At 39.2% G+C, this 15,918-nt stretch overlaps 1 protein-coding gene across 1 annotated transcript; it reads right to left on the bottom strand.

The window, feature by feature from the left end:
• Positions 1 to 839: 839 nt before the first annotated feature.
• MMP7 (matrix metallopeptidase 7) lies at positions 840 to 5,422 on the bottom strand. The gene is made up of 6 exons (XM_026109455.2): positions 5,180 to 5,422; positions 4,454 to 4,677; positions 4,192 to 4,340; positions 2,282 to 2,407; positions 1,590 to 1,751; positions 840 to 1,041 (listed from the first exon to the last, which is right to left on the bottom strand). Exons 1-6 carry the CDS (start codon positions 5,405 to 5,407, stop codon positions 1,019 to 1,021), a joined length of 912 nt encoding a protein of 303 aa, XP_025965240.2. The 5' UTR covers positions 5,408 to 5,422; the 3' UTR covers positions 840 to 1,018.
• Between the last annotated feature and the right edge of the window lie 10,496 nt (positions 5,423 to 15,918).

Raw genomic sequence — 15,918 nt, 5'->3', positions numbered from 1 at the left:
TTTCATGTTTCTCAGATGATGCTTTGCTCAGGAGCCAGGGAAAGCATGACTGTCCTGTCCTAGGATTTGACAGACATTGATGCATTTTCCTGTGGCATTCCACCTCTTCAGATATGGAAGCTAGACAGGCCATCCCACTTAGCTACAGGCAGTAGCTCAGGTCCTCAGGGGCAACTGGCCAGATCTAGCAATCATTCAGAGCAACTAGGAGGTCATCCTAGTGGTTCCAGGTTTATGTCTGTCTGTGGTTGTTTTTGTTTTCTGGCAAGGTGGCATTAGCTTTCCAAAGTCTGCAATATCAGCCTCAGGCCATTTCTGGCTCTTTTTTGTCTTGCCCAGTCCTGAATGGGGGCTTGTCTGAAGAAAAACTGAAGAACTAAGGAGGGAAGGAGAGTTCCTGTTATTTTTATTACAAAGTACCTGAGAGGTGTTTGAATATCATAATGAACAATGGGAATGCAAGTCCATTATTTCTTAAACCTGCTTTTCTGGGGAGCCATGGAGGGAATAAGGTTGAGAAACAGTTTCTTGTGGGGAAACTGCCCAGCCTATGCTGAAGGAAAGACTGTGAAGACCACCTCTTCTATGTGCGAGCTATATGGAAAGCACCATATGATTCTGAGGAGGCATCAGCAGGGACTGGAAAGGGACAGGACACACATGGGAACCCGAAGGAAGCCAGGAGCACAGTTTGTAATTCTAGCAGTAGATGTACACATGCCATTTAGGCACCCAAGCCTCTATTCAGAAGGGTATTTGTTTATCTGTATTGCACGTGTAGTAGTCGTTTAATCCACCAGTGAAATGCCACCCCCAAGGAAGTACATCAGACAACAGAATATCCAAAATTTTTTTTTAATTATCAAATCAAATTGTATAAAGTGTAAATAAATCTATGTAAAAATTCAGGGACATAATGTGCAGTTCAAGAGCTTCTCCTTTGATTATCCTGAAGAGTAAAATATTTTTGGAACACCATAAGTACTAGATGTGAATTCTGCTTTTTGAAACTCTTTCTTCAAGAATTTGCAGACTTGCGCCCTATTGGAAAGAAACACAAAACATATATATTATACTGGAAAGGGATGCTTAAGAAAACCATGTTTTATTCTCATTGTTTTCCTCTTGCATTGCCTGAGGAAGGTGATGCTTAAAAGTACGCCTGGCAAGATTTACCCTATGGGGTCAATTCCAGTTCTGCCCCACTGCTAATGCTGAGCAGTTTCTACGTCCACTGAGCTGTCCCATCGACTTGGTGAGTGGGAGAGTCTCTCTCATTTTCCTTGGGAGCAATACATTACTCAGCCAGTAGCCCCACTCGTTTAAATGGCTCATTTACTGAGCAAGGTCCACAGGATTTTTTCTGCAGTTGTGGAGAAAGTCAGTGTGCCAAGCTGTCTGCACTGCTGCTCTGTGAGCTGCAATATGGAAATGGAAGTGGACAGACATTATCAGAATGGTTTTTTTCCCAAGTTTTCTCCCCTTACTTGATTTGTGTAACATGAGGAGGCCCTTGCAATCAGAGAGAGTAGTGAAAGCTGTACCCCAGTAGGTTATATCTTGAAAATCAAATCTCATCATGAATTTACCATATAACTTCTGAATTCCTCGCTTATCATCCTCTGAAAGCTGGAAGGTTTCCGGGTTCACATACGAATACGTAGGGTACATCAGAGCACCACGGACATTTGAATGGGCGAGTCCCAAAGAATGGCCAAATTCGTGAGCAGCAACAAGGAACAAATTAATTCCTACAGCACAGAAGCATAGAAAATTATGTTAAAGAGATGGCATTTCTTTGTAGCATACAGAGAGTCTGAGTAAGCAGGAGAATTTGCACCTTTCATTCCCTTGGAATGAAACTATGGAGTTTTGATAGTTTTTTATGGTATTTTCCTATTTAACTATAATATTTTAATAAAAACATTGCTGATACTGTGAATATGGTGTGTAGAGGCGTGCAGAGACCCTAAGTCTCTTTTCAACTGTCCTCTTAGCCAACCTTATTCCCACAAGCCCGTCATTGTACCTTTTCATACTTTGTGTTGAAAACAGAGGATCATTGTCCTTGTTTAGCCTTTGAAAAGCGCATTAAAATCCCAACAGAACAGACTTTATGTAGCTGCTAAAGAGGCACAAACACTTAAGAAATGTAGTTGAAAAGAAAGAAACAAATGTTGATACTGAAATACATGAAGTGTTATGGAAAGCATTTTCTATGGCTGTGTTCTTGTGATATGCGTATTTGCCCTCCCCCTTTTCATATGCATGGGGGTTTTACCTCGATTGTACTCTGACCACATTTCGTCTTCATCAAAATGAGCATCTCCACCTAGCCCATCTCCAGGTGCAAACGCGTGAGCTAATGTGTTACCTCTTCCATCAAAAGGATTTCCATCACCGTGCTCTGCATTTGAAAAGAAAGAAATGTCATCAGATGGCATCAGCCGTAATGTTTAAATTCAGCAACTTGGCACTTGTTTGCATCAGTTGTACATTACCATTCCTTAAAAAGGTTTCCTTCAATAGCAGAAAGTTAAGGTTTTAAAATCAAGGAACAAGGATTAGGAAACACTCCCAAAATTCGCAACTGAAGTTCAAAACTTACATATGATAATGCAGGCTTACTTGCAGAAGTGTTTACTATTTTTCCCTTTGGAAATCTGCCTCATTTTGTGTATGATTCAGAAACAGCTGAACAATTTTTTCTGAACCTTTTCCAGAAATGTGTTTTTGAGACAGAGTTCAGGGATTATTTCAGAAACAATACTTAAGGCTTGACAATGGTATAAGGACCTGAAAGTTTTCACTGTTGGAAGGTGCTGGGCAGCTTTAGTAGTAGACATCCACACTTGCACTGATTTTAGTGGAAGCCAAAGGTTTTGGCTAGATAACCACGTTCCTGAAGAGCTGAGTTCATTTAGTCCCAGCCTTGGGCTGTGCTGTATTCTGTACTCATGTGACAGTGCATGTGGGATGTTATCATTTCCTACCTCAAGTGCAAAAGCTGACAGGATAAAATATTTGTACCTGCTCTGGAAAATTCCCTTTCCCCTCTAGGAGACCCACAGGGCTGATTCAATTCAGGTATATTTGGGGGCTTGAATGCCATTTTGTGTCTTTCTCCCACACCACATGGATGGACCAGTGGGCATGACAACCCCTGGGGCAGGGTTAACACAGGCAGAAGAGATCTTGTCTCAGTGCATGACAAGAGGGATTAAAGCCTCTTCCAGCTTGCAGGATCCTTTTTCACTTTGATTGGCACACTAGTAGACTTTGCATGGCAACATAATATGCTTCCAGTGAGTGAAGCAGGGACTCAGAATATTTTGGTGTTTGCTTGCAGTTGTCTACATGTGAGCAAGGTGTCTGATTTTCCCTTATAGTCAATGGAGATCTGGTAAATATAGTTAATGGATCTAGAGAATAAGTCACCTGAGCTGACTTGTTGAGTCAGTAGGTTTTTAGCTTGGCTAAGCTTAGCTTAGATGCCAGGCACAACAGAAAGGTATGTCTACATTTGTGCATTACTTTGGGTCATAAGTGAGCCTTTGAAGTGACTCTGCTGATCGTCTGCATTTACCATGCTTTGTCTTGCACCTTGGTGCAGTCTTTGAATGCACCAGTGGGATTTCTTCTAGAAGAAATTCAGCCAGAAGATGTCTCCAGTCCAAACCTAATGCACCCCAGCTGCCAAAGATTGTTCAGTCCAGGGAACCAGACTGAACCAGAGCTAGATGGAAAGAAACCTAACTGAAATATGCATCCTGTGGATGCTGGGTCTTCAGCAGCAGCTATTTTGTTCTCCAGATCTGTTTCCATTAGTCTGCCCTACTTGTCAAGGCAGACATAGATCTGAATATCTAGATTCAGGTATCTTATTCCAGGGCTGAATTCCATTTCACAGATATAATTCCCAAGGGATTGTCTAATGGTTTGATGGGGTAAAACTACTTCATAGTATATAATAAATTAAATTCAATGATAAATTGATTGATAAATAAATACATAAAATATAAATAAAATTGATTGATACATTTGATGGCATGATAAAGAGAAGATAAACTCTATGCAAACTTCAGAATAATTCTAAACTCTTTGATCTTTCTTAAAGTTCTGGCTATAAAAATGCATACTGTAAGTCAGATATGGACCATTGTATTTTAAAAATGACAGAAGTAGTCTCACCACGACGTGCAAATCCGATCATAATGTCTGCAATTCCTCGAAAAACTCTTTTGAACTGCAGTGGAGTCACATCACTCCATACCATCAAAGCTTTACTTATTGCTTCATCCACCTTTGCTCGGGGTAAATCAGGTGTATAATTAACAATCCTGGCAGCAGAAAGAAACAAATTAATGCCATTTATGCATTTAGGTATGAAGGAACCCCTCACAGTTAGGTACTAAACGACCCCTTTCCCTATAAAACCTGAAACATCACTGACCTGTAAGTCAAATACTTGTTTCTCCATCTTGGATTTCCAGGAAATGTTTTGTAATCTGCTATATCAGGGACTCCACATCTGGGCTGGTTCATTATTTCCTTTGTTTCTGCATTTAATGTTCCAGTTACAGTCAGGTGGAAAAACCTCTGCATGGTTTTAATCCTTTCTTCTAAGCTTTGGCTATCTGTTTTTCTAAGAAGTGGAAAGAACTTATCAAGATATGTCTGAAAGAAGAAAAGGAAAGTAAAAATTAGTATGTAATCTGTGATCTTTCAGTAATTGCATTTTATATTTGATTGTAGTGTTTCATTGTCCTGCAATCATCGTTAGTTTTAGCTGTATTTTTTCTTCCCATTTCAATTTATCAAATGCTGTCTCTGTGTATTATAGAGTAACATGTACAAAGAACTACAATAACATCAAGGCACTATAAGAAAGTAATCCTTTTAAACAAATACAGATATTTTAAAAATGACATGCTTCTCTTATTTTACTAGTTTGGAACTTGGCCTCTTTTGCAAATTAGACTTAGGGAGTCTAAGCCAGTCAGCAACTTTAAATTGTTTTCTGTCACTTCTGCAAAGTTTGTGAATGTATCTGTAATTGTTGTGTTAATGTAAGATAAGATAATATAAACAAACATGAAAGGAATGTAGTAGTTAGGTCAAACACCTAAAAAAATCAGATTATTCACAATACAGCCACATTGTCCCACTGGTAACATACCTTTACATTCTCCAAGTCTGTGGAGCTCCATGATTGTGGTTTAAGTTGTGTCGGAAAAGCAAGACTCTGAGGTAGGAGGAGGGCAGCACAAAGTAAAAGATATTGCATAGTGCTCCGCTTTGCGAAGGAGCCTTGCTGAAGCCAAAAATGTTCAATCTGCTGTCTCTCAAGACTACAGCTGTCATGCTTATATAAATCCTGCGAGCTGCATGTGGCAATCGGGTACATGAGTCATGTTTTAGTGGTGATACTGTGATGGCATCATTATTCTAAGAGGTAAATGAAAGCATGTTAAACAAATCTTTCTGTTGACTTCCCTGTTGATGTCATGTCACAGCTAACAGTCAGCTTTGGCTCTCTCTTTTCTTACTACTCCAGCAGTGAAACCACAGGGGTACAGGGAAGTTCACTATCTGTAACTTCATCAATACAGTTACTGTACAGTCTATTCTTAGTGCACTTCCTCCAAAGTTCCTTATGCACAAAGACATTTTAAAACAGCTGTTTGGCCAGACAATCTGCCTGTATTGGTTTATGCAGAGGCCGAGAAGAGAGAGATGGGACTGTTATGTCATTGAAACAACTGTTATTTCCTAGGGAGCCTGCATAAGACTGTCTAGCTAAATTTTCGACTCAAGTTCTGTTGTCAGGAATCCTGTTGCTTCAGGAAATCCAATTCACTGAAGTTAAAGAGATTTCTGCTGATTTCACTGAGATCAGAAGAGGAGCTCTTTAAATGTACCCCTAGAAATAGGAGGTTGTGGGAAGCCTTTATGCCTTTCATCCTAAATGAGATGGCCTCTGAGAAGATTCTCTTTACATTAGACAATGAGATGTAAATCATAGTTTACAAGAACGTGGGAAAACCACCAGGAAAAAAAAAGGGAGCTTACCCTAAATAATGTGAAGCCATCTTTTACCTTCCGTGGTAGCAGTACAACCTGCTGGAGCTCCACAAAGCACCAGGGGAGTAAACCAGAGCTGAGCTGGGCAGCCACAATGTCCCTGGTCCCCTGAGACAAAAACTGACCTCAGCTGCACCCCACCAAACACCACTGAAAGTGATAGGTTTCGAGGATGGGAAACATCAATCCAAAGCCTGGCTTGTGATTTCTTTCAGGATGTGCAGTTTTGTGACAATATTACCCTGAAAGGAAAGGGTACATAATTGGCAATAGACTGTCATTGTTTCTCACATTTGGATATCTCATATGGGTATATTTGAGCATGTGTGGAAGAGTTTTTGGACTACTGGCTTAAGTCCAGTCTACTTCTGTTTGGTGTGAAGAGAAAGACTTTTGATTTCAGACATGATTTGTACCATAATGCTGCTAATCATGCAGAACAGGGGTATGCCACTCCGTAATATACAGTTGTTAAAGGTATGGGGCTTTGTCTTCATATCAAAATCAACCCAGATACCCCTAATATAATCATTTTTATATATTTTTGATAGGTCTATCGATTTTCAAATTTTAAAGCTTGATAAAAGAAGCTTTTCTATTCTTAGATGCTGGTTACTCCTCAACAACGGACTTGATATCTGGCTGTGATAGTGAAGTAGTATTTGGACCAGGGGCTGGGCAGCAGGTGAGATGAGGATTCATTTAAAGCACTTTGAAAGTGTAGTACTGATTGTTTCCTCCATATATCAGAGGAATTTGAAGGCCACCAGAGCTTCATTCCAGCTGACAGAGTATTGGGCAACTCAATTTCTTTAACTGGGCTGTGAGCAAAGCTGGAAAGGAGAAGTCTGCTTGAGCACTAAAGCTTGCTGAGAAAGAAAGGACATCATGTTCCATTTTATTTTTTGCTGGGAATTTGTCAGCTCCCCTCCCTTTTTGCAGGAAAGAGATGGTTTCAGTGAACATTAAGAAGATATTAAATCAAAATCTTTGCTTGAAAGGAAATTTCATTTCTTTGGCTTCAAAATAAATGGAAATCAATAATTCTAATAAGAAGATCAATGTCAAAATGAAATGGATATTAATTTTCAGATTTCTTATCTGTTGGAATTTTCCAAACTTTATTTTTTTGTCTTGACCTGGAATGACAAAAACTGTTGTAGGTCAGGAAAATAATTTCTTTCCCACACATCACAGTCACATCATTCATCTTCAGCAGAGGACCTGTCCCTATGCGAAACAATATGGTCTGTGTAGAAAAAGTGTAAAGAAAGCTCAAGAAAGGTCAGTAAAAAAGCTGTTACAGATATTTAATAGTAGAGGTTGCCATAGCCACACAGTGAAAATGAAAGTGCTCCATGCTGTAAAATTCTATGAAAAAGATTCACAACATTGCCACTGAACTGTTTACAACTTGACATTTTCTGAGGAGAGTAATTCTGCTGTGAATAAGGATGCTTAATCAAACTGCCCTGTGCGGATCCCAAAGTCTTTATGGTCTAGGGAAAACTACACATGGGCATAGAACTAAAACCTGACCCTCTTTTGGACATGAGCAATTTTGTGTTCTGCAGCAGGATGAAAAAGTGAAGTAGAACTGAATGATTCAGTGGTGAATGATCGTTGTTTGCTGGTCATTTGACTGGGACAGGAGGCTTAGCTGGATTCTGGCCAACCTGAATGAAGCCAACAGGAGAGTTAGCCTTTTAATGCAGGTCAAGAGTTGCTCAGATGTCCTTGTGAATAACAAGCAAAAGGAATGGCCAAAATTCCTGGGAAGTGTTTTGTTTGCGTCATCAGTGAATTATGCACTATTGCATAATTATATATGCATAATATATAATATATATGTATGTATATTATATGTTATAGATATATATAATAGATATATAAAAATAAATAAATATATATATATATAATATACCTAGTAACCAGGTAGTTCTGACTTCTTATCATCTCTAGGACATCCAATCTCTTTTGTTTTATTATCTGGATATTCAACTTGACTGAAAAAAAAATTTTGAACATGGAAAATATTTCTGCAGATTGAAATCATCTTTTACATGGCAATTGCTTGAGACTAGACCCAGTGAGGCACAACCTGCTTCAGAACCTGAAGCTTCTGGTATTTTTCTAGAGAACAAGCCATCATTCTCCATGCTGTGTGCTACTTTTGGATGCAAAACTGCCTCTGAGCAACACAAATCTGGAATCCTCTGATGGTTATTACTGGCCATTTTTCTTGTCTGGGACCTAGACAGTAGATGGAGGCACATGTCCATGGTTTCCGTGTGCCATTTCCCTATATTATACCCCTCTGGGAGTTCTCTTCAAAGGAGCCAGGGGTTCTGAATCCCTATTGAAATCTGGGCTATGTATCCCTTTCATAGACTGCCTGAGGGAGGAAAACTCCAATTTTTCAGCCTGGGCATCTGCTATGGCTCTGAGGCCGGGTGTGGGCCAGCCGTCAGCCCATCCCTGCAGAGCAGCAGTCCAGCTCCTCCCTGCTGCCTGGCTGCATCCAGGTGTGCTGAGCTGTTTCCCAAGAGGCTGCACCTCACGCCCCACGGCTTTATGGGAGAAAAAGCTTGAGGAAGGGATTAGACGTTTAAGTTCAGCGCAAACAGTATGACAAGCACTAACACACTTCAGCTACTAATAATTAAGCAGTCAGACTTAACATATCTCAATCTGTGGGTTTAACCATCCTCTTATGGTGTCTACAGTTACATTGTGTGAACAACTTTCTATCTAGAATAGTTTAATTGGGAAATTGCTTGGGAAAACAATCTAAATATAGAGATAAGTTTTTACAATAATCATCTTGAGCAACAAGCCACAAGGGAATTTGCATTCCTGTAAATGGCATTTACCTGTGCTAGCTCTAACATCCTCTGTGTTTGAATTTGCCTACTTCCTGGATGAATGCCATGGATCAGGACTCTCTTTCCTCCAGGTGACAGACACATATGGATCTCTCAGAATTTTTCGTATGAGTAATTTTCTTTATTCAATTTAAATTGAAGTCTTAAGACACAACCTTTGGGCATATGCACTGCTTCCTTCCTCCAGAAGCCAAGACACAGGATGGACGGAAGGGAAAAGGGTAGAAAGTTGGTCAGCTGCATTTCACTGCAGAATAGAGTCAAAGCTAGCCAGGGACAGGAGCAGTGCCATAACCTCATATAGTTAGCTCTCATGTGTGAACTACCTTTCTGTAGCTGGTTGTCCACATTCATTCAAATCTGGCTCAACACTGCCTTTGAAGGATGGGGTCAAGATGCAATCTAAAGCCCTGTGGATGTCTTACCCTGTCAAAACCATATCCTTTCATGTAGAAAACCTTTAACTTAGTACCTGGACTAAGGCAACCTCAGAGGTCTTTCAAGTCTCACAGCAAATCTCTGTGGTAAGCAGAGTCCCATGCAAAACAGACTGAGACTGGTTATCTAATGGTGTTTCAAGGGGAGGCAGAGTACATTGTGGCAGTATGGAGAGGCATACTGCACTCAGTCTGTCCACAGGAAACGTAAAGATTTACTGGAACCCAAGCTAAGGAGCAGTCAATGTCTGATGTTTTTCCTGAAGATCTGCACACATCCATACCTGACTGGGACAGCACGGTGAGCTAGGGCTTGGGTGATGACTGAGGCCAAGGTTTGAAAGACAGGGTAGAGACTGCAAGACTTTATATTCTTGTGTCTTTACCTATGCTGAGCCTCATGGACTTGTATAGGTCTTTAGTAAAAGTATTAGGAACATACATAAAATTAACTCAAAATTGTTCATTTAGAATGATTTGCAAAATCCTGTTTCTAGCAAAAAAATAAGCAGCTCCCCCAAACACCAAAGAGATGATGACTTCATTCTGATCTGACTCACACTAAAGTAAATCTGGAGGAATTACAGACATACTACTTGAGTTTATGCTGTAGTATGAACACCGTGAGATTGAATTTGAATGCAGTCAGCATAAGAATGGGGCAGAATCTTGATTTGCCCCATGTTTATTAAAGGAAGTTGAAACTCTGCTAAGAGGATACAGAAAAAATAAAAACAGCTTTATGTGAATGGATAGATCAATCTTTTTTCACATAGTCTTTTCCCCTAGTAGTTGACAGGTATGATTGTTTCTATTTGAATGATTCCTTCTATCTAGAATTATGGCTGGCCAAAAAAACCCGTGTGCTTTTTGGAAAAATGAATACAGAACAAATCTAAGGCACTTCAGCTCTTTTCATAGATAGGCACTGGTTCATGGATAGAAAGCTGATAGCCTGTTGGTCAGGCAGCTCTTCTAGGTATAGGATGGGTCCTTCTTCTATGTGAGGGAGGGAGCTGAGCCTGAGTCTCTAATTAGTGCCTGCACTAAAGGATCCATCACCTTATCTCCTCATTGCTCTGCTAAAATAACTCTGCTTTATGCAAAAATCAATGGGCTAAATGAGGTTCCCCCATATGCCAAAGAAGCATGCTATTCTGGGCTGGGTCTGTGTACTTTTGGCCAATAATTCTATCTTAACCAAATTCTTTTTCTGAAAAAAGATCAAATGTTGTCTGTTCCCAGGCAGGACTTCATAGTTCTAGTTCTACTTTCTTGTTTTCTTTTTTTCCCCCAGTAATCAGGGATGTGGACAATAACACCTGCTTGTTGGTAAACTTAGTTATACCACTAAAATATTCTTTTACCAAGAATTTCTCTCCTGGACCAGAAGCTGCAAACTCATTTCACAAAAAGCAAATTATGCTGAGTTTTGCAGAATGGTGCATTTTGATTTTGGCACCATTGAAAAACTGCACAACCAAAAAAGGACTGCTTGCTGTCAAGTGGTAAAGAGTGAGACAAACAAACAGTCTCACTAAACTTCAGTGGAACAGTTGTGCACGTAACTGCTCACCAGCCTGAGTGGTTGCTCAACTGGACTTCAAGTGACTAAGCAAATCACAAACACATGGAAAGGGAAGAGAGGAAATTTTAGAAAATCAGTGAAGTCCATTTAATCATGTACCAATAAAAAGTGCTGAGATGGCTTAGCATTATAAGAAAAATACTATTCTGATTGTCTTCAAGTATGGTCTTATTTCTTGGGGGGCATATCCTTCTGCTGTGTTTTACACTAACTGTCTGTTATGCAGCAACATCAAAGGCCCATGTGAGGGGACCTGTGAGGGGAGAGTAACCCTGAGGTTTGAATTCAGTTTGAAGTTTGTTTATGTCTGAATCTGTTGAGTCAGATTGAATTTAGCCATGGGACTCCACTCTGATGTGTGAAAGTTCAAGCAGGCAGGGAAGAAGGCCAGCATGGTTGAGTGGGAAACTCCTGAGTGATCTCAAATGCAAAAAAGAAAGCCCGCAGAGGATAGACGTGGGGATGGGCTATTTGGGAGGGATACAAACATTTTGTCCAAGCATGCTGGGGTGGATGTAGGAAAGCCAAAACTCAGCTGGAGTTGAAACTAGTGATGATGTGAAGGGCAATAAATACATTGGCAGCAAAAGGAAGACTAAGGAAACTGTGGTTGCACCACTCAGTGGGACAGAAAGTCTGGTGACTAAGGACATGAAAAATTTCTCTGTTTTTTCTGGTAAGATGTGCCCTCATGTTTCTCAGGTCCTGGAGGCCAGAGGTAGTGTAGCAAAAATATCTTTTGAAGTTGCCAAAATAATCAATTTTGACATTACCAAATAAAAAGATTTCTTTTTCCAGTTTAAAACAGCTACTTGCTCCAGAATTTGCTCACTCATGACAAAAAGAGATATAGAGCATTATAAAAGCTTAAGCAAACTATTTCAGTTAACCTAATTTAAAAATCTTTTTCAGATTATTTGTTTAAAAACAATTTGAGATTTTCTTCAGGGAACACAAAAACCATTTCCCAGTAAGTTTTATTACTTTTGTCCTATTTGTCAGAAATATTTTTCTCTTTGTTTCTTTGAAACTGAGGTATAACACTTCTAACTAGATTCCTAAAATAGGCTGGGTTAGTTGTGACATGTAACTGCCTATTAATCTCTGTCTGCTATAAAGAACATTTAGCAGATTAGTTAGCTGATTAGTATGGTTGTTTACATTGCAGACACCTGAAGTGTGATAATTCCCACCCATAGACTGTCATCCTTATTTGTAAAAAAAATTCTTATCATTTCAGCATGTTCTAACAGAAATGCTCCTGACTCCATCTGTGATGCATTTATCCTAGATTTTTCCACGAAACTGAGAAGAAATATAAACTGACATAGCCACAAGACCTGTTAACATTTCTCTTCAGTCTGTTATGATGGATATATAATCTAAAAGCAGTTCTGGTCTTTAATTTGCTGTTAAAAAGAATTTTCTTTACAAAAATAAAGTATATAACAGTTCACACTATAGACATTCTTGCACTGTGGTATCAAGGTTATTTGTAGAGCACTGGAACATCCTTTCACCTTTCTTGTGGAATTTTTTTTGTGATCTCTTTTCTGTTGTCTAGTTTAGGTCTTCCATCTTTCCATCTTCCTGCTTTTCCACATTTCAGTTTGTTTTCTTTTTCCCTCAGAAGGTCTCCTCTCAAAATTATTTAACAATTTACCAATGCTTCAGAGCTACTTTTGCCTCCAAAATATTTGACAAATGAGTATATTACAACAGTATATGAAATGTATATAATAATTAGGAACCTTCTGGTGTTGCAATTGACTTCAGCAGGAATTTGACAGTATCTAATTTGTTAAAAGCTTAATAAGTACATTAATCTACACACTTGACAAGTACTGTGGTTTTCATCTAAAAACTGATGTTTAAATGTCATTTCATGATTTCCTGTAAATACAACCTCCAGCCTTTTATAAGGCAGTAACTCCACTTCAGACAAGGCATTACTCAAATGAAGTGTTGACCTTGTTCCTCTCTCTTTCTTCTCATTTTTCTTTGCTCTAAGAAACAATTTTTTTCTTTGTTTTAGTCCTCCCTGAGAACGCTACTGGGCAGAACCAGAAAGCACGTAAGGCATCTAAAACAGGAGGTAGGTAGGTTTTAGAGACCTTTCAAGCCAAAAAAAGGGAAGGGGGAATTTTGTGTCACAATTTTGGGTTGTCAAAAGTTTGCCGAAGTGATACAATGAGAGTGGATCTGGAGGGTGAGCCAATGGGTGCTGAGGCCTGGACATCCGTTCAGTACGCCTTTCAGGGTTCCTCCAGACAACTCAGCGTCTGGTCCAGTGGGCTGAACGTCCATCTGGCTTAGTACCGTTCGAAAGGATCCAGTTTGCTCACCCCCAGACTGCTCCCCAGTGTGAACCAAAGTATGACGAGTGGGGATGGTTGGGAGACTAGTTTCAAAGGCGCGCTCCTGATCTGAAGTGGAACGCTAACAGAGGCACACCCAACGTCCCGGCCCTTCAAAATCAACTTGATGTCATTACATTTTCTCTGAAGACAATTACAATTGTTGACTAATTGATGGCTGACCACAGGTCAGGAACAATAAGCTTTTGTGCACTTTAATCCTTTATGATTCTGTATATTAATGTGCAACAAGAGGATTATACATTAAAGGAAGACTCTCTCTAGTCCTGACTCTGTGTTCCAAAACTTTACAGTAGACTCTTAGTTTGCATTTTTCACATAATGCAAATTTACATTTCTGTGTAACCTAACTGGAGGAGGAAACTAGTCTACTTAACCTGACTGATGAATAGAAAATTATGCAATATTTTGCTACAAATATATGACCTTTTCCAGTTAAAATTAATTTGTTTGCTCCCTGTCTGAACATGATCCACCTCACCCTGATGTTACTCTGTAGTTGTTATTTCTTCCTCTGTAAAGGGTGGAAGGAATTTGACTTGGTAGCAGTGGTAACAGATCTCTTTTGCAGTTGTCAGTGACCATATCACAACAAAGAGAAAAAAGATCAGCCCCGTATGTTTTGTACATTCCTAATACAGTGGTTTTTCTGTAATTTACAATTAGTTTAAATTCGTTGTTCATGTACAGTGTAACCAGCGATGAAGTACCAGGAATGACTTTGGGCTTTCTGTCTAGATCACAGCCGAAGAGCATTAGACCATATAGGCTGTCACAGGTGTTGCATTGTGGATTATTATGGCTTCCCATCTACTGAGAAAAAAAAAAGTCACTTAAATAATGTAAATGTTCTTTGCAAGCAAGAATGGCTCTTCCTGTGGTTACTTTAGACAATATTGCCATGGCAATTTGTCATTTAAAGGACAAATGCATCATATGCTTCATGACTCCAGTATTTGTAGAATTATTAGAATCTTCATTAAATAGCATCATTCCTTGCCTGGGTTATTAACATAGTTTCCTGGGAAGAAATAAAACCTTTGTCCCTCCACTTTCATTTGGTATGTCTGACCTAAACCACTGAGGTCAGTTAAATTAATTACAAGCATACATGGGCAGGAGTTAGCTTCTGGGAAACTCTGCCCTGGTTTGTCATACCGATCCAAAGGTCTAAACAAAAAAAACCCAGGCCATATATGCCAGGACGAAAACAGCAGCAGATCATACAACAGCTCTATATTTGCCCACTAAGCCAAATTTGTAGGTGCTGTTGTATAAAAGCAAAGTTCACATGCTCATTCTAGAGGTCTTTACGATGCAGTAATTTGGATCAGCATTTGAGCAACTCTTTCTATTATGGTTGACAATTTTCTCTCTTGGACCCAATGGATAGGTGGCCCATCATATATAGCTTATAGTGTCTTTTATAACTCTACAAAATCCAGACTCTGTTGCAGTAAGACATTTCCCATTTTTAATTCTTTTACTGTAACCTTCATGAACTCCTGTGGGCCTTATTTCTTTGCATCTTTGTCTTGTAATGGCAATTTAAAGTGAAGAGAAAGCAAATGTAAAATCAGAAAAGATTTTCTCATTTACTCTTTTTTTCTTTCTTTCTTTTTTTCTTTTTTTTTTTTTACAGAGTACAGATTTGTTAGCAGGATAGCTCTTGTAATGCTTACAGTAGAGTAACAGTAACTTGCAAAGTAAGTATAATGGAAAAACATAACGGTGTTCTACCATTAGGGACTCTCTAAAATGTGTGTGTATGAGTAAGCAAAATGGATAAAGAATAATGCTTTGAGTGGAATGGAAAGTGTGTCATGAATATACCTCCAGATGGCAATGTGGTGAACAAAAAGTAAATGAATACACTAGGCAGCTGAGACAATATTAAGCTACAAGGACAATGAGACTTTAATGATTGAAAATACATGAGAACATGTTGTTGAGGAACTGATTTCAACATGCCTACAGTTAATGGCAAAATATCATGATTAATTATGTAAAGAAAAACTTCTGCACTGATGAATCTGCTTTGAAACATACCAGTTTGCATTTTCAGGGTGCAACTTCATGAAACCTTACTGACTTGCATGTAGTAACTCCACAAACTGAACTGCAGAAAGGCCCCACTTGGTTTAGCTATCATGTGATTTAAGCGTCTTTGCCGAGGTTGGGAAATTATCCCCACTTCCTCAATGGACTAGCAAGCCAACCCATTTGAATATGAATGTTTCTTTCTCAGCAGTTGTCTAGCCAACATCCAACCATGAGACTACAGCATATCTTCTTAGGGAGAGGAGAGGTTTCTTTATTTTATATATACACTAACCAAAGCTACATTGCTGACACTAACTCTTTTGAAGATTACCAAATAAAAAAAAAATTAAGCTTTCATTTCACCATTACAGTTGTGAGATGAAGGAGGTTTTGGACTAAGGTAAGAAATTAGCAGATGAATCTCCCAGACAGCTTAATCTGCTCTTGCAATGACTGAGATAGCTGAATATTGAGAAAAAGTCTCTGACTTAGAAGCAGGATGT

The sequence above is a fragment of the Dromaius novaehollandiae genome, chromosome 1, assembly GCF_036370855.1.
Source record: "Dromaius novaehollandiae isolate bDroNov1 chromosome 1, bDroNov1.hap1, whole genome shotgun sequence".
Taxonomy (NCBI): domain Eukaryota; kingdom Metazoa; phylum Chordata; class Aves; order Casuariiformes; family Dromaiidae; genus Dromaius; species Dromaius novaehollandiae.
The sequence above is the reverse complement of the archived record's forward strand: the minus strand, read 5'-3'. Positions and strand labels throughout refer to the sequence as shown.